At 42.8% G+C, this 24,248-nt stretch overlaps 1 protein-coding gene across 1 annotated transcript in view; it reads right to left on the bottom strand.

Annotated features, from left to right (window-relative positions):
• Atxn2 (ataxin 2) overlaps positions 1 to 24,248 on the bottom strand; it is a 97,682-nt gene that overhangs the window by 39,758 nt on the left and 33,676 nt on the right. The window contains exons 2-8 of the mRNA XM_051161567.1: positions 23,608 to 23,644; positions 21,714 to 21,773; positions 21,203 to 21,274; positions 20,124 to 20,274; positions 4,312 to 4,436; positions 1,204 to 1,295; positions 202 to 399 (exon numbers count right to left, since the gene is read on the bottom strand). Of these exons, the coding sequence (XP_051017524.1) occupies positions 202 to 399; positions 1,204 to 1,295; positions 4,312 to 4,436; positions 20,124 to 20,274; positions 21,203 to 21,274; positions 21,714 to 21,773; positions 23,608 to 23,644 (735 nt within the window). The remainder of the gene's footprint in view (positions 1 to 201; positions 400 to 1,203; positions 1,296 to 4,311; positions 4,437 to 20,123; positions 20,275 to 21,202; positions 21,275 to 21,713; positions 21,774 to 23,607; positions 23,645 to 24,248) is intronic.

The following is a 24,248-nucleotide window of genomic DNA, read 5'->3' on the forward strand; positions in this document are numbered from 1 at the left end:
GACCACGCTAGCCTGGCACTCACAGAGATCCTCCTGCCTCCTGGTGTGCACCACCACTTACCAGCTCTCCAACAGAGTCTTAAGCCAAATTTATCAGCACTTTCTATCTACGTTCCATGAAAGAGCAAACAGTTAGACTGTATCTTTTCATAAAGACCTATCACAGGTCCAAAACACTACATTATGGTTCCCTTTAAATACCTAGTGTTTGTGCCGTGCCCCTCGCGATCGCTGCAATTTCTCTGGACTGCTGTATATTTTTCTTCCTCACTCCTGTCATCATTCTCAAGGGCCAAACGAGCTTTGTACTGAGCACTGGATTCAATTTCCTCTGCTAACTGGTTTGCCCTTGCCTCCCGTTTTAGGAATTCTTCTGAGTTGTCCCTTTCCAAGGGAACTCTAAACACAAAGGAAAAAAATGCATAAGTGATCGTTTCAATACTCAACAATAAGAACGTTTACAGCATGGGGTCAAAAAGGACACTACCAAAGTAAGGGGGCCCTGATATCACAAACCAAAGTATGCACTGTTTTGTTACATAGAAGAACATTTACTTTTTTGGTTTTTGGGTTTTTTTGACACAGGGTTTCTGTGTGTATCCTTGGCTATCCTGGACTTAACTTTGTAGACCAGGCTGTCCTCAAACTCACAGGGATCCACCTGCCTCTGCCTCCCCAGTGCTAGGATTAAATGCATGTGCCACCACGCCCGGCTAACATTTACTATTTTAAGAACTGGTTCACAATAATCATTACCCCTGTAAATTTAACTTTTTTACAATTTAAAAACAAATACAAAATGTATTTTGGCCAGAAAACAAGGTACAGGGAAGAAAACTACATTTGTTCCCTGTTTGAAGGGTTTTTTGTTTTTGATTTTTCAAGACAGGGCTTCTCTGTGTAGCTAATCTGTCCTGGACTCGCTTTGAGGAACAGGCTGGCCTCGAACTCACAGAGCTCTGCCTGCCTCCGTCTCCCCGAGTGTTGGGATTATAGGTGTGTATAGGTGTGTACAGGTGTGTATAGGTGTGCAGGTCCCCAGCTGTATTCCATTTTAATGTGAGTCTATTAGCCTAAATAGTTAATAAAAATGTCATATTTTTATATTTAAAATTAAAAACAAAATTTAAGCAACAACATAAACTAAGCTGATAAAAATCACAGACAAATGTACTAAAATAAAAAGGAACGTTGTGAACTTACGTGTATGAGGACAAACTGCTATCGTATGTGGAAACTACGCCGTAATTCTCTTCATTGTATCGAAACATGTCATTGGGATCCCATCCATTAGACTAGAAGAAAAATGAAGGTAAGTTTTCAATATGCAACTTTTTAATTCACCTGCAATCAATTTTTATAGAAAAATATAACAAACTGTACTAGTTGGCTGTAACTCTTACTTCTTCCCACCAAAAAGACCAAACTTTACCTGGCATAATAGTACTTAGGACACTGAGACAGAAGGGTATTTTGAGTTCAAGGCCACCTTGGGTACAGTTTTAAAAGGTCATATTTCAAAAAAACAAAAACAAAACAAAAAAACCCCAACACTGTAAAATAAACTTTCTTTACACATATCGTCTCCTTAAACAAGTAGGTGATTATATCAGTTATCTGACAGGATGTGAGGACAACTTAGACAATCCAGCCCCACCACAACCCCAGGGCCGCAGGGCCTTCACTTATACTAACATCTTTCCCCAGAAACTTCCCTCGCTACACTGGATTAGAGAAGGGTAAGAGGTGCGTCGTGACAGCCAAAAACATTCCTCCAGCTTGGGGTAATGGAAGGCAAAGTCAAACTTTTTCTACTGGATACCCATGCCAGAACAAAGTCATACCTTGGCCTTCCCCTCCCCTAGGCAGGTGAGGAAGGGTAGCATTAAGGACAGAGGAAGGCAATGGGATGATGTCACACCAGCTAAGTTTTACAGCAGTTTTGCCATGAAGGGTTGCAGGAGGATCTCAGGAACAGCTATGGGTCCCACTGCCCTAACTTCCTGCCTCACTACTGTTGTCTTCCATCAGTGAAGAAGGAAATTGACACTCTCAGAACATAGGCTGCATTCTGCCTCAGTTCCTCCACATTGAAGAGTCCAACTCTTTTAAAGCCTGACAGGTTGGATGGCCCAGTAGTCAATTTATGTATCTCCTTTTCTTCTTCTTCTTCTTCTTCTTCTTCTTCTTCTTCTTCTTCTTCTTCTTCTTCTTCTTCTTCTTCTTCTTCTTCTTCTTCTTTTCCTCCTCCTCCTCTTCCTCTTCCTCTTCCTTTTTTAAAGATAGAGTCTCAAGCCAGGCACATGCCTTTAATCTCAACACTCAGGAGGCAGAGGCCAGCCTGAGGTTAGAGGCCAGCCTGGTCTACAGAGTGAGCTCCAGGACAGCCAAGGCTACACAGAAAAAGTATGTCTTTTAAAACAAAAAACAAGGGCTGGAGAGATGGCTCAGTGTTCTGTTCTTCTAGAGGTTCAGAGTTTGATGCCCAGCAACCATATGGTGGCTCGCAACTGGGATCTGATACCCTCTTTTGGCACACAGGTATACATGCAGATAGAGTACTCATAAACAAAACTTAAAAAAATAAAAGGAGAGAGAAACAAAAAGACAGGTTCTCATTGCAGCCCAGGGAAACCTAGATCTTGCTATGTATATCAAGCCCCTTAAGTGTTGGGACTAACAGTATGGACCACAACCAGTTAAAGTAAATTCTTAGTAGTAAGACTAATAGAACAAACTATACTTAGATTTTAAATTTTGATAAACACAGCCAACCCTCCCCGAAACCCTCAATGAACTTATCCCCCTAACTAATAAAGTAAAAACTGTACCTGTTTCCCATGCCAAAGGTAAAGTGACACACACCCTTGAAAACCATTATAGTACTTAGGTGACTCTTTAAAGTCTGGAGGTGGCACTAACAGCCTTCCAGGTTAGCCCTATTCCTTTGACTAGCTGAGCACTCAGAGATGGCACTACTTATCACATGACTGTGCCTTAAACAGTGAACTCCGGTTCTCTGTTTACAACAGAAGGCTCTTTGCTCACTTAACCTTATTTATGGCACAGCTCATCATTAAATCGCTATGCTTTAGGGGGCTGAAGAGATGGTTCAACTGTTATAAGCACTGGATGCTCTTCCAAAGGACCCAGGTTCACTTCCTAGCACCCACACAGAAATTTGTAACCATCTGTAACTCCAGTTCTAGGCAATCTGTCACACTCTTCTGGTCTCTAAAGGTAGCCAGTATAGGTACACAAACATACATACAGTAAGTCCATACACATAAAATAAAAATTCTAATCAAATACAATATAATAATAAGCTCTATGCTCTGTCACAAAGTATACTCAGATTTGATGGTAGCCCAGGAGAAAACAACAACAAAATAAAAATGATAAATAGGCATTTCAGAAACAAGTTTCCGTGGAGAATGGTAATAATTAAAGTTCAAAAAAAGGCAGGCAAGGTGTTAATTTTAATGTAACTTAATTATTTATATTTTGTGGATATCTGTGGCCAAGATCTAATTCCTACAGCCACAGCTAGCCTCAAATTTCCTATTTAGACCTTTCTCTGCTTCCTGGTATTAATGCCAGGCAATAGCACACCTGGCTGCTTTGGTTTTTCTTTTTCTTTCTTTCTTTTTTTTAAATCAGGCTAGCCTCAAACCTTCTCTTTAGTGGAGGCTGAACTCCTAACCCTTCTAGGAGTGCTGACAACACAGTTGCCACATCCAACTTAAAATTTTATTTGTTTATTTTTAAAGATTTATTTATTATGTATACAGAGCTCTGCCTGCATGTGTACCTGCTTATCAGAAGAGAGCACCAGATTTCATTATAGATGGTTGTGAGCCACCATGTGGTTGCTGGGAATTGAACTCAGGACCTCGAACGAGCAGATAGTGCCCTTAACCTCTGAGTCATCTCTCCAGTGCCCCTAAATTTTATCTTAAGGATAACTCTCTTCCTTAGACAAAAAGGCCAATTTGACCTCATCTCTAGGAAAGTCAACACACAGTTAAATGGTACCTGTCTTAGGTTGCTTTTTTGCAGGTATTCAAAACAAAACAGACTGTCATCTCTTAACTTCCATTTTCCAGGAGTAAATTGCTCATCACTATTTTATCACAAAGGAGTAATTTATGAGTGATAAGCCCTCACATCAAAGAGAAATTCTTTTCTTTTCTTGTTCTTTACTTACTGCCCAAAGAGAGTGCTGCTCTAAACGTACTCCCTATGACAGAAGCATGCTTACACTGTGAGCTGGTGTGTGCAGCGCCCTGCGCCATCACAAAGGGCACTCACCACGTCATTCTCCAGAGCCTCCAGCTCCTCGCTGGCTGTGAGCTCCCCAGCATCCCAGGGCTCCAGGGCCTTCTCCTTGTGCTCACCGTTGACTTTAGCGCTCACTGCAGAGTCCGTAAAAGCATCTGTGAAGATGACAGCGGGCAGGTGACACTCAGACACAGAGCAGTAACCATGACAAAGTGACTTCTGGTATCTAAGTAAGAATACACCGGTCAACTACAGCACAGGTGGTTAGTGAAGACATTTCTTCTCATTGCTTCATGTTGTGAAGCATTGTGTGCATTCAAGTGAATTCAAGCACTCATTTGTTGAAGGATCCATGTGTGGTTAATTTACCAGTATGGCCTAATAATGTTTATGATTAGGCCTATAATTATTATTACGGCAGTATTTTCTAACCTGCTAGCAATCAATCAAGACACAGACACCTGTTATACCTGCCCTAATCCGGTACCATCTGCTTCTAATAATTTCTATCAGGCTACCTCTCATCCATAATCCCAAATACTTGATAATTTAGCTCTTCATCTGGGCCAAGTCTCCATCCACGCCTCCCCCTAACCCATGGTGCAGCCTTCTTCCTCCAAGAGTCTCTCCCCCAAGCCCAGGAACCTTAGCCACGCCTATCCCATTTGCCCTACCCAGGTGTGATGGCCTTTTATTGGTCAAACAGGTTAGGCTCTTAGGAAAGGTACACAGTGGGGCACAGAGACTGCAAGCAGTAATTAGCATCAAAACCCATCAGACCACCCTCTAACATATCCACCAATTAAGACACATCTCTGAATAGGCAAATACCATTAGTGGTTTTTGAGACAGTTATCTTATTATGCAGCCCTAGATGGCCTGAAATGTAGTATGTAGCCCAGACTGGCCTTGAACTTATAGCATTCATGCTTCCTGCCTGTTACCTCATCAATGCTGGGAGGGCAAGCAAGTGGCACCACGTGTATCTAGGCAGAATGGCTTTAACTTTCTAAGCTTAGGTCTCTTAGGGGCCAATATCCAAACATATCTTCTGACAGTACATGTGGTAAGTAAAACCACTGTAAGTGACCCATCCCTTTCCAAAACATTTCCTCAATACTACCTTAAGAATGAGATAGGGGGCCAGGCGTGGTGGCGCATGCCTTTAATCCCAGCACTCAGGAGGCAGAGGCAGGTGGATCACTGTGAGTTCAAGGACAGCCTGGTCTACAAAGTGAGTCCCAGGACAGCCAAGGCTACACAGAGAAAGGCTGTCTCAAAGGAAAATAAAAAAAAGGATGCGATACGGGGCTGGAGAGAAGGCTCAGTCGTTTTTGAGATTGGAGCTCATTCTATAACAGCCCAGAATGACCTGGAACTCAGCATGTGACCTAGACTAAGCTGTGAAGTATGCCAATTCCCTCGCCCCAGCATGCCAATATTGAGATTATAAGCATGTGCCACCAGGCCCAGTTAATCAGAAACAAGCAAAGAGCTACAGCTGAAGGAGGACCAGCAAACAGAACAGACAGGGATTAGGGATAGACAACGACAGAACCAAAGGCCTGGTTTCAAGCCCTAGCACCACAAGTACACACAGTACATAGGCAAGTTTAACGTTATACAATCTACCTCACTTCTTTTTCCCGCAAAATACCAAAGCACAATGAGCACATGCCTGCAGTCCCCACTATGTAGTGGGTGAGGATAGGAGGAACAGAAGTTACTTTCAGCCACATAAAAATCTCCAAGCCAGGCTTGTGAGTTTGAGGACAGCGAGAGCTGTTACACAGAGAAACCCTGTCTAAAGCAAAACAAAATAAAAAAACACACCAAAAACAAGTAAATGGAACTTTAGGTGAAGGGATGGGGATGAGGGTGGAGGGGGTATGAAATGACACGTCAAGAAAGTTACTTTTGCCGGAAAAAAAAAAAAAAAAAAAAGTGGCCAACTTCAAGGTCAGCTAGGCTACAGCCACAGAGAAAAGAAACCCTGCCTCGAAAAATCAAAACCAAACCAAACCAAACAAAAAACCAAAAAAAACCAATTTGCTGTTTTAAAGTGTCTTGGTCTCCCCACCCCTTCCCCACATAGAGCTGCATGGAAAACAGGGCAGACACCATGGACAACATGTGGTGGGGTAAGCACAGACATGGCTTCCATAGCAAAGAACCTAAGTTACTGCCTTACTGCTGTGAAGAGACACCATGACCAAGGCAACGCATAGGAGAAAGAATTTAGTTGAGGCTTTTAAAGGGGAGTCCATTGATGGTGCCTGGCAGGCATGGTGCTGAAGCAGGAGTTTGCATTGTCATCTGCAGGCAGCAGGTAGTGTGGGTTGTAAAACCTCAAAGCCCACCTCCTCCAACAAGGTCACACCTCCTAATCCTTCCTAAATAGTCCACCAACTAGAAACAGAACATTTTCATTCAAAGCACCACTGAACCATGCCAACCCTGTAGCTGCTATGAGATTGACCAGGAGTTTGAGCATAATGCTAGTTAGACAGACTGGGATATAGCTCATGGTCCGCCTGACATGTATACAGCTTTGAGTTTTCACCTAAATGCACCATCAGACCAGTTGCTATAATAGGCATACCAGTTTGTAACAGAGCAGCAATAAGAAACCTATCTATCCTCTTCAAATAAACGATCTAACTTTATGACACACTATTACAAAAAGAGAAAACATTCCATCAGATATATAAATCCTACTTAGATATTTTTAAAAGGAGTTATTTTAGTGAACACCTTTGATCCTAGCCCAAACTGCCCAGTGTGCAGAACAGGTAAAGAAAAAGTGACTAGAATTAAATTCTAGTTATTATAGTGTGCCAATACCTGTGTCTTCCTGGCAGACACATCCAGCATCTTAAATTCAGACTGCTCATTTCTAGTACAGACCAGAAGAAAAACTGTCTAAACATGCTTACACCACATCCTGCTAGGACCCCTCAGTGAAAAGGCATCCATCCCTCAGCATTCCATGGGGACACAGGAAGAAAGTGAGGCAGTTGGTCTTCATGCTTTCACTGCTGGCCTCATGCATGCCCAGTGTTAGCATATCTGCAGCTCCTAAGATAAGATGAAACCATAACTATACCAGAGCTGACAAGCTCTGTGCTACCAGGCTGGCATGGGCACAGACCTATTGAGCATGTTGGGGCTCCTGTGAATTGCTCACCTGCTGGGGAGATAAAGGATGTCACTTGCTTTCAGTAACCAAGGCACATGACTGCCGGAGCCTTGCCTCACTATCAGCAGACAGGAGTAGGTTCTCCTCTCTCACACCCAGCTGAGGGAGAGGCACACTCCACTCATGCCTTTAAGCTGTGGCTCTTTGGTTAGTGGGAGGCAAGGTACCATTCTGTTTGCAAACACCTATCCTAGCTCCTAGTTCTCAGCAATCTTCTATAGATAAGTCATTAGCTTTGTATAAACCAAAATTTACTTCAATATTTTCTTCTTTTTGATGGTCAGCCTTAGTCTTAATTTGCTTTCCTGTTGTTGTGATAAACACAACAAAAAGCAAGTTGGAGGAAGAGAGGTCTTTTGCCTCACAGGCAAGAGCTTGAAAAAGACACTGTGGTGGAATGCTGCAGGCTGGTTCACTTCCAGGCTTACACACAGCTACTCTTACACAGCCCCAGCTACCTGCCCAGAGGTGACACCTCCCCAGAGATTGCTCCTCCTCCAATCAGCAATCAAAAACATGTCCCACAGACATGTCCAAGGGCCAATCTGATGGAAGATATTCTTAACCAAGGGTCTCTCTCTTTCCACTGTGTCAATTAGGCAACCAAGATTAGTCATAGTCAGCACATGCTCACAAGGCTCTTCTCTCTCAAGACTGCACGAATGCCAGGTGTGTCTTGTCTTGCACTGGACTGCGCAGACAGGGTGGGAAATAAAGAGCTAATCTCTTAAATGCTATCCAATGCCACTGGCCAATGATCTGCTTGTCTCGGTGAAGCCTTACTTTACTGTACATACAGACTAAGGCATGAACTGACTGCGGTTCTCTCTCTATTCTCTGTCTCGGTGAAGCCTTACTTTACTGTACATACAGACTAAGGCATGAACTGACTGCGGTTCTCTCTCTATTCTCTGTCTCGGTGAAGCCTTACTTTACTGTACATACAGACTAAGGCATGAACTGATTGCGGTTCTCTATTCTCTGTCTCGGTGAAGCCTTACTTTACTGTACATACAGACTAAGGCATGAACTGACTGCGGTTCTCTCTCTATTCTCTGTCTCGGTGAAGCCTTACTTTACTGTACATACAGACTAAGGCATGAACTGACTGCGGTTCTCTCTCTATTCTCTGTCTCGGTGAAGCCTTACTTTACTGTACATACAGACTAAGGCATGAACTGACTGCGGTTCTCTCTCTATTCTCTGTCTCGGTGAAGCCTTACTTTACTGTACATACAGACTAAGGCATGAACTGACTGCGGTTCTCTATTCTCTGTCTCGGTGAAGCCTTACTTTACTGTACATACAGACTAAGGCATGAACTGACTGCGGTTCTCTATTCTCTGTCTCGGTGAAGCCTTACTTTACTGTACATACAGACTAAGGCATGAACTGACTGCGGTTCTCTATTCTGTCACTACAAACACTGAACTCCACTGTACTTTCATGTCTGGAAAGGCAAGTCCCACCTTCTCATACTCTATAAATACATGAAAGTATAGACAGAACCTTTATCATCACATCAGTATCTACAAAAATGATGCTCTTTAGAGATTGCAAGATCAGTGACCACATTCCAATATTAAATGCATTCATTCAAAACACAGCGAAAATCTTCAATTTACCCAATTCTACTTTAATAGTGTTTGTATTCATTTAGTGTCTTTGTGTTTTGGAAGGTTGGGCACTGACCCCAGACAGGGCAAAAATAGGAGCTATAGCTCAGCTAGAGGCATCTTTCCTATCATACAGAAGCACCGCGGCTGGATCCCTTACACTGAGTAAGACTGTGCTTGTTGTGGACCCCTGTAACCTCAGGGCATGGAAGTGGAGTCAGGAACAAAAGCTTAAGATCATCCTTGGCTACATACCAAGTAGCCTGGGATACAGGAAACCCTTTGGGGATGGGGGACTAGACATTAACTCACACCCCAGTGAGATGGTTCAGTGGTTAAAGGCATCTCCATAATGCCTGATAATTTGAATTCCACCAGGGCACTAATATAATAGAAATTTAGTCCCCACAAGTTGTCTTCTGACCCTCACACAGATGCCATAGCATTCATGCCCACATATATATTAAATAAATATAATTTTTAAATGAAATATGTAAAAACCAATCAGGCCACCTAACTGTTACTAATATTAAATAGTAGTCTGAAACCTCTTGCCTCAGCCTCTGGTTAGAATTACAGGAAGCATAGCCAAGCCCAGCAAAACTTGTTCTGTTTTTTTTTCTTTTCTTTTTTTTTTTTTTTTTGTTGTTGTTGCTGTTGTTTTTTTTTTTTAAGACAGGGTTTCTCTATGTATCCTTGGCTGTCCCAGACTCATTTTGTAGACCAGGCTGGCCTTGACCTCACAGGAATCCACCTGCCTCAGCCGCCCGAGTGCTGGGATTAAAGGCATGCGCCTGGCTCACAAAACTTGTTTTTCATGCTCTGACCTGCTGCTGTTTATACAGCATGTTCTACAATTGCAACATTCCCTCCAGAGGGGAGGCCCTCACAAACAGATCAACACAAGGTCACTGTGGTGGTCTGAATAAGAATGGCCCCATAGGCTCATAAGGGAGTGGCAACACTTGAGAGGGGTTAGGAGGTGTGGCCTTGTTGGAGGAAGTGTGTCACTGGGGCTCGGCTTTCAGGCTTCAAAAACCTAAGCCAGGCCCAGTGTCATTCCCCTCCTGCTGCTTATGAATCTTGATGCAGCACTCTCAGCTACTTCTCTGGTACCGAGTCTGCCTGACCCTACCATGATGAGAACAGATTAAACTTCTGAAACTATGTAAGCAAGCTCCAATTAAATGCTTTCTTTTAAAAGAATTGCCATGGTCACAGTGTCTCTTCACAGAGATTCGCTATGACAGTTACACATCCAGGAAACAAAACAAAACAAAACAAAACAAAAAACTTGAAAGATTCTGAGCCATATCTCCAGCCCACTTGGAAAATTCTTGATGACCCTACCAACAGTATAAAAAGCAAAACTGTCTCCAAGCTACACAGAAAGCTCCAGACTGCAGTACTCAGATGCTATCACCTACCATGGGATGAGCTTTCCGGGGTGCAGCTGCCTTTGAGTTATCCCTAATCCTTGTAATTCCTCACCTACACTCCTAGTAACCCCAATGAAACTCATTAGTTCATGAACTTCACAGTGGTGTGGTCATCTTTACCATGGTCTGTCCTGAGTTCTGTTGAGTTGATGTATGTGTCACTCCAGACATCAGTCAAATAACTCCTGGGCATACACATGAAAAATACAGACGAGGCCAGGCATGGTGGCGCACGCCTATAATCTCAGCACTTGGGAGGCAGAGGCAGGCGATCTCTGTGAGTTCGAGACCAGCCTGGTTTACAAAGCAAGTCCCGAACAACAACAGCTACACAGAGAAACCCTGTCTGAAAAAGAAAAGAAAAATATGAAAGAATTTCTGTATTTTCTGAAAATGTGTGAAAGTAACTTAGCAAATGCTTTCTATCACATCTAGCTAACAGTCCTGATTTTTTGTGACTCTTTTCACAAGTGTCATTATTTACCTGGAGTAGTATTTAAATGCACAAGTTTGTTTGTAGTTCCATAGAGTGAGGAAATTTCACTAGGTTCTCAAAAGAACTCAGAAGAGATCTGGGCACCTCTGGGCACCTCTCAGCAAAATGACAACTCTGGAGCCTAGCAAGACAGCTCAGGTTATAAGCACTGCTATCTTTCTCGCACTGTGTTAATCTTTGGCTTTATTTATTTTTGGGTGTGGATTTGGGTGAGCACGCGTCCACACTCAGGTACCTGCCGGAAGGCCAGTGGGCAGTGCCAGCTCTTCTCCGCTGTTACTCTCCATCTTCCTTCTTTGAAGCAGAGTCCCTCCTTGAATCTTGGACTTAGTGGGGTTTTTTGTTTGTTTGTTTGTTTTATTTTTTGAGACATGGTTTCTCTGTGTAGCCCTGGTTGTCCTGAACTGGCCAGACTGGCCTTGAACTCAGAGATATGCCTGCCTCTGCCTCCCTGAGTACTGGGATTAGAGGCGTGCACAACCACACCTAATGAAGAGGGTTTTTTTGGGTTTTTTTTTGTTTTTTTTTAAACCAGAGCATTTACTTTATGACTGATTGAAATTCTCAAGATGAACTGGATGCTGCAGCAGCTGCCCTGTTGGGTTTAGGTGTTGTTCTTTCATGGAACCCATGTCTGAATCTGCAGTAGACAATTTTTAGGTGCCTCATCCGCAGTCTCAGTGTTTTATCTCTTAGCCTTGGTACTCCAGTTATACTTTCTCTTGAGCCTGGAAGGGTAGCCACATTTGCCACAGGTTGACTCTGAAGGTGGTAGGCCTTAGAGCCACTGAGGCAGCACAGTGTGTGCATCTTAAGGTGATATTTTCCAAAGGATGATGTTCTTTTTTTTTTTCTCTCTCTCTCTCTCTCTCTTTTTAAAGATTTGTTTATTATTATGTATACAGTGCCCTGCCTGCATGTACATCTGCAGGCCAGAAGAAGGCACCGGATCACATTATAGATGGTTGTAAGCAACCATGTGGTTGCTGGGAATTGAACTCAGGACCTCTGGAAGAGAAGTCAGTGCTCTTAACCTCTGAGCCATCGCTCCAGCCTGGATGACATTCCTTTTGTCATCTTGCTTCTGCCGCCGAGGCCAAAAAGCAATAATGAGAATTTTTAAAAGATTAAAAACTGAGCTTGAGAGATAGCTTAGAGGTTAAGAGCACTGACTGCTGCTCCAAAGGTCCTGAGTTCAATTCCCAGCAACCTCATGGTGGCTCATGACCATCTATAATGAGATCCTGGTGCCCTCTTCTGGCATGCAGGTGAATGTGCAGGCAGAACATTATATACACACTAAATAAATAAATCTTTTTTTTTTTAAAGATTAAAAACCAAACAAACAAAAAACAGGCATAGAGGCTCATGTCTGTAAGCCTACTACAGAGGATACTCAAACAAGAGAATTGCAAAGAGCAAAATAACTGCAAAGAGCTCACAGTTCAAGCTAGCCTGGGCTACAGAGTGAGGTCTTGTTTATGAAATATAAACTAAAAAATAAAGACACGACTCAAATTTAAGGAACTCAGAATATAACGGGGAGAAACATTACCCTCATACAACCTGGTCTAAAGGTAGTGGCACAGGCACTGGGCAGGGGCTTATACATGGCATAAACCAGGAAAGCACAAGCATGTGAGAGGGCAGTATGAAGGAAAAATAAGTCAGGAATGAGGCAGAAAAGGGATGAGCAATACAGGAAAGCAGGTACACATACCAGTAAGTCAGAATGTGTCAAATGTGGCCTGAGAGTCTCAAAGAGTCCCAAAAGACCCGTGTAAATGAGTGGCCTCAGGCAGGACTATACATATGAAGAGAAGCAGAGCAGGTTTTTTTTTTTTCAGGGAAAGAGACTTGAATAATGTGCAGGCAGAAGTGAAGGAGTCAGTAGCATGAAGAGCATGGAGTCCAGAAACAAGTGGTATAAAAGCCCGACTTGGTGACCCATGCCTAATGAGCTGAATTCAACACCCAGAGCCCACAGTGAGATCCTCTTCCCCCTACACAGTAACACACACACACACACACACACACACACACACACACACACACACACACACACACACACACACACGCTAGGTAAAAGCCAAGATCAGGGAGGGAGTAGGAACGCTGTGGAGGAAACCAATGGAAAGGTGAATTTAGTTTAGTTTGTGGAAGGCCACAAAGCCCGAGAAAAGACAACCAAATTTGTAGATGAGTAGGTGGTAGTTGTGGTAACTCCAGAGGGCATTCCCAACAAACCACTTGCTCATTACTTCTTCCTGAATGTGGCATCGGGAAAGCACAAGTGATTATTTGGACTGCTTCCAATTGGAGTGGTCATAAGTAAGAAACTGAATGAGATGATACGCATAATACTAGACCAAGCCTCAGTGCTGAACATGAGATTAGACGTACAGCATGTTCTGCTATTGCACCAAAACCGTAGCAACATGTAGCTCTTAATAGCTCCAATATAGAACCAAGAATGATTTAGCTAAGAGTTGGTTGGCAAGCTTTCCTGTCAAAGGCCAGATGAGTTCTATGCGCAGGGCCTATTGTCTGTTGTAAGACTGACCTCCAGCTCTACAGGACAGCAGCTGCAGCCAACACATGAATGAAGGAACACAGTGCTGTTACAATCAAACTTTGTATACCACTGTGTCCATCTGCTGACCTGCTATCCTGGCTGGCTGAGACTACACAAAGCACAAAGCAGTAAAGCTGCAGCATGATAGACAAGCAAGAGAGGGGCCATGTAAATCCGAAACACAGGCAGATCATCAAAACAAAGAACACAATACAAACTCAAGACCACTAATCACTAGGGACTGGAAAACAGGCAGTGACAGCTGATGGTTAGCATGGATGAGGACTTAGGGGTGCACAATGGAAAGATTGGAAAAGAGTAGAGCAAGAGACAGAAATCTGATTACAAGACAAACAGCAACAAAAGGCGCACATGTTCTAAAATGTAGGTATCAAAAGAGGAGGGAAAAAAATGAAGGCGGGGCAAGCACAGTTGGTAAACCACTTGCAGAGCAAGCATGAGGACCTGAGCTCAAACCCTAGGCCCCAGAAAATATTGCTCACGTGCTGCTGTGCAGCTGTCATCTCAGTGCTAGGGATGCAGAAACAGGAAAATCCCCGGGGTACACTGGCCACCCAGTCTAGCCAATCAGTGAGCTCCAGGTTCAGTAAGAATCCCTGTTCCAAAACAAATAAGACAGGACACGATTGAGGAAAACACACGCCTTTTATTCCAGCACTCAGGTGGCAGGGGTAGGCAGATCTCTAAGTTCATGGCCAGCCTGATCTACATAGTGAGTTCAAGGATAGCCAGGGCTACATAGAGATCCTGTCTAAAAAAATAAAAGGGGGCGGGGGCCTGAAGAGATGGCTCAGTGGTTAAGAGTGTCGCCTGCTCTTCCAGAGGTCCTGAGTTCAATTCCCAGCAACCACATGGTGGCTCACAACCATCTATAATGATATTTGATGCCCTCATCTGCAGATAGAACATTCATATGCAATAAATAAGATAAATAAATCTTATTTTAAAAAAACGAAGAAAAGGAAAAACAAAAATACCATCCATCATTTACCTCTGACCCACACATACACAGAGGCCCACAAGCACATACATACACTATACACATAGAAAAGTGCCTTAGGGCTCAAAAGATGGCTCCGTGAGTAATAGTACTTGCCATGTGCACTCCAAGATCTGCATCTGAATCCCAAGAACTCACATAAAAGCCAGACATACAGCATCAGCTTCTGTAGTTTCTAAATTCCTCTTAAAGGAACATGAGGGAGGAAACAAGAATCCCTTAAGCTCACACTTGTCGCTGTATACCACAGAAAAGCTACAAAGAAACCAACAAAGGCTGGACATCCTCTGAGCTTCACACTACCCTGTGACACACACACACACAGAAAAAGAAAGCATTCCCAATTTGCCTGCAGCATTCCTCAATTAAGAAAAAAGGCCACAGTGCTGGAGAAATAGCACATGCTGCTTTTTCAGAGGACTCTAGTTTGGAGCCAGGACACACCTCATGGCTCTTAACTGTCTCCAACTCCAGTTTCATAGGATCCAACTTCCTCTTCTGGCCTCTGTGGACACTGCAGGCATGTGGTACACATACATACATACATACATACATACATACATACATACATACATACATATATAATACATACATACATACAGGCAAATACTACTACATATAAATAAAAATATAAAAATCTTTTAAAACTAAACCTAAGGGCTGGAGAGATGGCTCAGAGGTTAAGAGAATCAGCTGCTCTTCCTCCAGAGGTCCTGAGTTCAATTCCCAGCAACCACATGGTGGCTCACAACCATCTATAATGAGATCTGGTGTCCTCTTCTCCTGTGCAGGTGTAAATGCAGGTGCAACACTGTGTACATAATAAATAAATATTTTTTTTAAAAATTAAACCTAAAACATATTTTTTAAAAGCCAACTTTCCAATTAGAAGCTGATCTTTACAGCTATGCTTGGGTGGCAATCACCTGCAATCTCACCACCTGGGAGACTGAGGCAGGAAGAGCAGAAGTTCTCTTCAAACCTGTTCCAAGCCACCCTGGTCTACATGAGACCTGTCTAGACATCATGAAAGAAATCTCATGACCTGTTCTAGTTAGTTAGAGGAACTCAGTGTAGGAAGACACCTTATTTTTTTTTGGTGACTGTCCTGAACTTGCTTTGTAGACCAGGCTGGCCTCAAACTCACAGCGATCCGCCTGCCTATGCCTCCTGAGTGCTGGGATTAAAGGCGTGCACCACCACGCCTATGAACCATATTGGTCCATAAAATACTAACTATTTCTAACCCTTGCAAGTATGTGTGAAGAGGGATGAATATGGGATTGGAAAAATGACGACTTAGGTAAGAGCACTGGCTGCTCTACCAGAGGACTTCTGTTCAAATCACAGTACCCACATGGCAGCTAGCAACATAAAGCTATTTTTTAAAATGGGAGTTGTGGAAGAGAGCTCAGTGGTTTTGTTGGGAGAGTATGCACATGCATGTAGTTGTCAGAGCACAACTTGTGAGTGTTGGTTCTCTCCACCACCAAGTGGGATCCGGGGACTAAACTCTGGATTGGTGGTAAACACTTTTACCTTTGAGCCACCTGATCAGCCCTTAAAATACTGCCAGCTTCAACCTGATTGTGCCATGGTTTTCCCCCTTCCCCACTGGTGATTAAACCTAGGATCTCATACATAGTGGTCAAACACTACTGGATTGCTTTGGTGGGTTTTGTTTTTTATTTTTAAAGTGTGTGGTGTGTGTGTGTGTGTGTGTGTGTGTGTGTGTGTGTGTGTGTGTGTGTGTGTACACGTACACACGTTTTGCCTGTATGTGTATCTGTGCATGGTTGGTCCTATCTGTGCATGGAAAAGAGAGGATGTCAGATCTTCTGGAAGTGAAGTCACATAGATGCTGAGAACTGAAGAGACCTCTGGAAGAGCACCCAGTGCTCTTAATCACTGAGCTATTGCTCCAGACACATCTGTTGTGTGTTTTTGTTGTTGTCTGAGACAAGATCTCACTGGCCTTGACTCACAGCAGTCTTCTGCCCTAGCACCCTGAGTGCTGGAATAACAAGTAAGTCACTGCCCTAGCCAACAACCTCAAGATTCTGAGAGTGGTGCTTTTAAAAAATGGTGAAAACAGAAGCTCCAGGAGGAAATTCATCTTCTTCATTTAGAAAGCTTTAATGTCAAATTACCAACCTATTAGTCATTCACCTGTCAGTCTCTAAGACGTCCTCCACCCATCTACCCTTTCAAGGTCTAAAATATTAGCATATCAGCAAAAACTTTACAAGGTAATGGTTAACTCAGAAAAAAGGACACTGAGTCAAGGAAAGAAAGCATGTGCCTTCAAGACACTTAGAGCTAAGACATTCCTCGGCACTAGAAACCCATGTTCATTCCTCATATACCTCAAATGCCCAAACCCAAAGCAATGTGTTTGTACATGTTTATTTTATGTGTATTGGTGTTTTGCTTGCACATGTCTGTGCATCATGTGAGTACAGTGTCCACTGAGGCCAGAAAAGTACGCCGCCGCATCTAATGGAACTGAAGTAACAAATGGTTGTGAGCCACTGTTTGGGTATTAGGAAATCAAAACCAGGTCCTCAGCCAGGCGTGGTGGTGCACGCCTGAAATCCCAGCACTTGGGAGGCAGAGGCAGGCGGATCGCTGTGAGTTCGAGGCCAGTCTGGTCTATAAAGTGACTCAAGGACAGCCAAGACTAACACAGAGAGACCTTGTCTCGTAAAACCAAGAAAAAATAAATAATTAAAACAAACAAACAAAAACAGGTCCTCTGCTCTTAAAACTCTGAGCCATCTCTCCATTCCACAAGCTGATTATAAGTACATTAGAATATAAAGGAAGGCTGACTGATTTTTCTGGAAAATGTCCCTAAGTGTTTAACTACAACTCAGTGTTAGTACGCACTGATTAAATTCTATCTTCTTTAACTCCAAGAAATTAAAAAGCACACACACATACAGAATCTGATTCAAGAGCATGGTAGAGGGCCCAGTCAAAGTCTTGCCATGCAAGCATACAAATCCAAGATCCAAATACAATCCCTAGCATCCATATAAAAGCCAAGCACTGTTATGTTTATAATCCTTGAACTGGGGAGGTAGAGACAGGTGGCTCACTAAAGTCGGCTGTCTAGCCTCATCAGAGAACACCGAAAAAATACAACTGTACAATTAACTAAACCATTATGGGCTTTGGTTTGGTTGGTTGGTTTGGTTTCTCTGTGGAGCTCTGGCTGTGCTGAAACTCATTCTGAAGATTAGGCTGGCCTTAAACTCAGATATGTCTACCTGCCTCTGCCTCCTCCTCCTGTCGCATGTGGCTTTCTACAAAATACTTGAAATTATGTCAATACTCTTGTCTTCATAAGGGAAATTAACCCATTAATACACACACAGTAAAAGATGTCCTTCCCCTCAGGGGTACACTGAAAATTTGAAAGCGGTTGCTGTCGTATGTATTTTCTTGGCATGCTTGAGAACCTAAACCACCTGAGAAGAGAAGACACAATGTAGCAGTAAAATAAACCACTGATTTCACAAAGGATTAAGAATGCTCTGCAAAAACTATTTCAGAAGTAATGTTTACTTATTTCCATCCATATTTGAGAAGTGCCAATTCACTATTTAAACTTTTTTTTTTTTTTTAAAGACAGGGTTTCTCTGTGTAGCCTTGGCTATCCTGGACTCACTCTGTAAACCAGGCTGGCCTGGAACTCACAGTAATCCTCCTGTCTCTGTCTCCCAAGGGCTGGGATTAAAGGCGTGTGCCACCACGCCCGGCCACTATTTAAGCTTTAAACAACAATAGCATGCTCAAGGCTGTGGACTCATAATCTCAGAACCACAAAACAAAGCAAACAGCCAGGCAATGGTCACACTCCATCATTCTAAAAGGATCAAATCTGGAGTACAGAGCTACTTACAAACCAAGTTCCTATCTCAAACAACAAGAAATAATAATGAGATGTAGCTCAGCTGCTAGATGCTCACCTAGCATGCATGGTCTGGGGTTTAATTCCTAAAACTAAGAAGAACCTAGGATGTTGGAACACACCTGTAATCCCAATACTGGGGAGTGAAGGTAGGACGCTATCATTGGAGGTCAGTCCTGACTACAAGAGAACCTGTCTTTAAAACCTAAACAAATGCAGGGCATAGTGCACACAACTTGTAATCCCAACACTTAGGAGGCAGGGGGATCTCGGGGTTCAAGACCAACCTATCCTATAGAACAAGTTCTAGGACAGCCAGAGCTACAAACTCTGCCTCATTAATCAAAGGGGAATAGGGGTGTCTGTAATTTTTTTTGTGCCTTAGAGTTTTCACTATGAAAAGTTCAACCCAAAAGCAAAACCAACTGTTAGCACCAACTAAAGCATGAAATTGAATTGTAGTTAATGACGATACCATTCAAGAGTTTTTGAATTGCAAAGGTCCTTTCCCAGTGCTTCCAAATGCCTCTCCAGAGGAGGGGCTAATTCCTACATGCCCCTCTTCAATCAACACTTCCAACAGGTTGTGGTCATACATAGAGCGCGCGTGCGCGCGCGCGCACACACACACACACACACACACACACACACACACAAACACACACACCCCTACATAGCTATATATATAAAACCACCTTTAAATTCTCAAAATACACATATTCTGAACAGCATTTTGTTTCATTGAGGTGGTCTCACTATACAGCCCAGACTGAGCTTCTGATCCGAGGCTTACAGATGTGAGCTACCACTGCCTTTACATGCTCTTATGTTAACAGAGTGCATACTGGGGCTGAAGAGATGGCTCAGTGGTTAGGAGCACCCACATGGTGACTCATAACCACTGAGAACTCCAGTTCTGAGGGAACTGCACACCTCTGACTTCCACAGTACCACGTATGCACATGGTACACATAAATACATTCAGGCAAAACGCCTATATACATAAAATAAATAAATCTAAAAACTTTTTTTTTAAACGTATACTTCAACTAATTATGCTTCTACTAGTACCCGGTTATTTTCCCCTTAAGTTTTATTTTTTATTTTTTTGGTTTTTCGAGACAGGGTTTCTCTGTGTAGCCTTGGCCATCCTGGACTCACTTTGTAGACCAGGCTGGTCTCAAACTCACAGCGATCCGCCTGCCTCTGCCTCCCGAGTGCTGGGATTAAAGGCGAGCGCCACCACGCCCAGCTCCCCTTAAGTTTTAAATATTTTCTATTAAAAAATGCATTAAAACTCCCATTTTTATTGGATTAAAAAAGCATTAATTATGTTACTCTAGAAAATAGGTCTAGTTTAAAAAGAGAAAATCTCATTCCCAGGCCTGAAGGCAAAGGCCTACAACCTCAGCCCTGGGAAGGCAAAAGCAGGAGAATCCAGAGTTCAAGGTCAGCTCAAGCCACATAGCAAGACCCTGTCTCAAAGGAGGGAGAACCAAGTCTATCTGATTGCTGTAGACTCCCTGCTGGAGTGAGCCTATTACGCCAGGGTTAGGGTGATTTAGGAAACCAAAGCCTACCTCTTCGTGCATAACTGGAGTCTGTATCTTTAAATTGTACCACAACAAAATCTGAGCATTTGAACAAAATACTCTCCATTATTTCTTCACGTTTTGGCCCCGAACTGGATTCTGTAATTTTCTCATGTGCAGCATCAAGTACCAAATCGCACTAAAATAAAAATATTAATAAACATTAAAAACATTAAGTAAAATTCACAGGGCTACTTAGCTCATCAAAGCACTTACTTTTTAAGTCTTTGGCAAAAATAGACATCAGGAGAAATCATATCCTCTTTAGATCTATCATGCTTTTCTTTTGTGGGTCTCTTCCCCCCCCCCCCCCCCGAGACAGGGTTTCTCTGTGTAGCCTTGGCTGTCCGGGACTCCCTCTGTAGACCAGGCTGGCCTCGAACTCATAGAGATCCGCCTGCCTCTGCCTCTGCCGAGATTATAGGTGTGTGCCACTGCGCCCAGCTGTAAAGGTTTTCTTACTGTAGTGTATCTGCAGTCACTAATGTTAAAGGGAAGAAGTAACTTATCCCAGCCTTCCCTCTTTTACCTCATGATGTCTGAAAATGGTTGCATATCATAAGCACATACAATGTTTTCAGTTTTACAGACAGTTTTTAAATAGTAGTTAAGAATTGTTACTAGAGAGAAAAATCCAAGTAGTTTTGAAAACAGGTAGAGTGTGGTGAACAGGAAAACACTTTCACTTTATAAGAAATACAATCTTGGCTGGAGAGATGGCTCAGAGGTTAAGAAATGGCTGTTCTTCCTAAGGTCCTGAGTTCAATTCCCAGCAACCACATGGTGGCTCGCAACCATCTATACTGAGGTCTGGTGCCTCTTCTGGCTTGCAGGAGTACGTGCAGGCAAAAACACTGCTATATACATAATAAATAAATAAATCTTATGAAAGAAAGGAAGGAAGGAAGGAAAGAAAGAAAAGAAAAGAAAGAAAGAAAGAAAGAAAGAAGGAAAGACAGACCATCTCATCAGCTCAACTGCCAACTCCATAGTCAGCTCATGTCTATGACAAGACACTCTCAGGATGTGGCATGACCATAAAAAGGTGAATAAATAGTAAAAATTACCTTAGGACTGTATGTTTTAAAAACTCCTTCATATACACCTCCATTTTTCACTTGAACTTCACATTTCGATCCCTAAAAGACACAAGTTTTAAAAAATAGTGTGCTACCCACCATCAGAGAGAAGTGTCCTCATTTCCCTTTATATCCTTGGCTGGCAAGGATAACGTTTCAACACATCAACACTACACAAACTTCTCTACATGGTACAGGAGCGGCAACTCCACATGAGCGTGAACTGAACACTAACTAAAGCTCCAGACTTCTGTCCCAAGTACCATCAGACAAGAAACACTACACAGATGACAATCAACTAAAACACCATTTTACACACCACAGGGTTAGCACGAATATTTTTACTATGAGTTATAATCAACTGAACAGCATTCTAATATATTTTTAAAGTCATCTTCATTACGAATAACCTAATAATATTAGGCTAAAAATTGTCTGTTTTAACTCCATGAAATATTCCACCCCAAAGAAGTTTATCCCCAATAATCAGGCAACTTACGACAACCGACGTAAGTATATGAACCATCCTCACGTTTGCATAGATTCCGTCAAAAGAAATCTGAAATGTTTGACAAACAAACGTCACTGTGTGCCGGCCTTTGTGCCTGTCTGCATTCTGAAGCTGAGGCTTCTCTAGCTATAACATGCTGGATTGTAATGCGGGAAGGAAGGGTACCACCTTGTTTTGTTTCCTTACAAGAACAATGATTTTAACTAATAATTAATATGACATGAAACAAACAAAAAACAGCAGACCTACACCTCCATGTGTGAGAGAGCAAGTCTCAGCAAATCAATGTCATGTTGTCTTGAGTGCAGTAGTGGCTGTAGGATTATAACTTTTTTAAATGCCTAGGCACAGAGAGGGGTATGCTGTATGTAACTTTAATTTCACCATTCTAGAAGGAGAGGCAGGTGGATTTCTGTGAATTCCAGACCATCCTGGTCTACACAATGAGTTTTCAGGACAGCTAGGCTACATATTAAGACCTCGTCTCAAAATATGCAAAAACCTCAGACAGGGGCTAATAAGATGGCTCAGTGGGATGACACGTGAGCCTGACATCCTGAGTTCAGTCCCCTCATGGTAGTCCTCTGACTACCAGATGTGCACCACGGCACATCGACTACCCTACACTAAATAAAAACAAGTGTACAGCACAACAGAGTCAACTATCAGCTGCCCTGAGCGGCCCTAGATGGCAGAGTACTTGCCTAACATCCAGCATCCAGGGAGCTGGGTAGTGAAGAAAGACCTCGCCACCTATGTCCCAAAAGGGATGCAGTATATCTTAATAGAGCAGAGAAATGATGAGCAGGGCATACCTTGCACAACCATCATCATTCAGCATGTCTGAATAAAAATAGTAGAACTATTTCAGGCTGGACTAACCCTAACCCTGACCCTGAAGCCCAAAAAGACAACCTGACCAATAAAAAACTCAGCGGCAGCTAGATCGCTATTGAGTTTTGGGCTAGCCTGGTCTACATACCAAGTTCCAGACAGCCAGAGACCCTGAACCAAAAACCAAACAAACAGCAGGGCAATGGTAGCCTTTAATCCCAGTACTCAGGGGGCAGAGGCAGGCAGATCTCTGTCAGTTTGAGGCCAGCCTGGTCTACAGAGCTGAGTTCCAGGACAGCCAGAGCTACACAGAGAAACTCTGTCTCAAAAAACCAAAAAACACTATCAGTGGCAGCTTCTCATATGTAGCTTTATGCATGTTCATTTTACAACTTCCCTGACAAAAGTTGGGAAATAGCCAGAGGCAGATGGATTGCTGTAAGTTCAAGGCCAGTCTGGGCTACAAGTCCAGGACAGCCAAGCCTACACAGAGAAACCCTGTCTATGAAAAAAAAAAAAAAAAAAAAAAAAAAAGTTGGAAAATATCAGAGCAAGAAGTATTTTCCAAAGAAGAAAAATGAAATTGAGTTAAAATGGCACATCTCATCCCTGCCAAGACAGGGTTTCTCCCTGTAGCTTTGGCTGTCCTGGACTCACTTTGTAGACCAGGCTGGCCTCGAACTCACAAAGCTCCGCCTGCCTCTGCCTCCCAAGTGCTAGAAGTGTGCTCCCCCACCGCCTAGCCCTAAAATAACACATTAAATTAAACAAGAAGCCCAAAGAACTCTGCAAACTCTGGTCCTGGACCATCAAAACACTTGACTTGGTGTCAGCGTTATACATACCACAAATATTATTACCAGAAAATTGTACATTTCAGAGTCCTTACTGAAAAACAACTCACAGAATCAGCAGCTTTGTATTAAAACTGACTCACCTATATTATCTGTAGTACAGTTCAAGAGACTTTATTCTGTGCTTTCCTGCTAAGTCTATCATTAGAAAGCACACTTTATATACTCTTCCAAACAACATGAAAGTTACTCACCGTAGGCTGAGGCAGTCCTTTGCTACTGTTCCGACCTCTGCAAAAATTAAATATTGTTTTTATTAAATTAAATGTTTATTACATTTAAATTGAAGACTACATAAACTTAATGTCAAATATAACCTTATAATTCTACTCAAATACAGGCCGGGGTGTCTGTGGAAGGAGTCATCCAATATTGTATGACAAGAAATCTAAGCGGCCATGTGCTGTGTTACCTGAGCAGAGGGAGAGCACCAGAGAGATGGAAGAAAGAACAGACGTGTTTTATCAAAACCAAATGAATGAGCCAGGCTGAATAGCTCATGCCTTTAACCCCAGCACTTGGGAGGCAGAGGCAGGCTGATCTTTGTGAGTTCAAGGCCAGCCAGGGCTATTATACAAAGAAACCTTGTCTCAAAAAAACCTTAAGGAGGAGTAGGAGGAGGAAGAGAAGGAAAAAGAGGAAGAGGAAGAGAGGAGGAAGAGGAAGAAGGCAATGACTGAAGACAGCCTAGCTGGGTGTGGTGGGGCATGGCTGTACCTCACACTTCAGAGGCTGAGACAATAGGATGCTGTGGGTTTGAGGACAGTCAGGCTATGAAATAAGGCCTTGTCTCCCCACCTCAAACAAGCCCACTGTAAGAAAAAAAAAGGACATT

This window comes from Acomys russatus, chromosome 19, assembly GCF_903995435.1.
Source record: "Acomys russatus chromosome 19, mAcoRus1.1, whole genome shotgun sequence".
NCBI classification, from domain to species: Eukaryota; Metazoa; Chordata; class Mammalia; order Rodentia; family Muridae; genus Acomys; species Acomys russatus.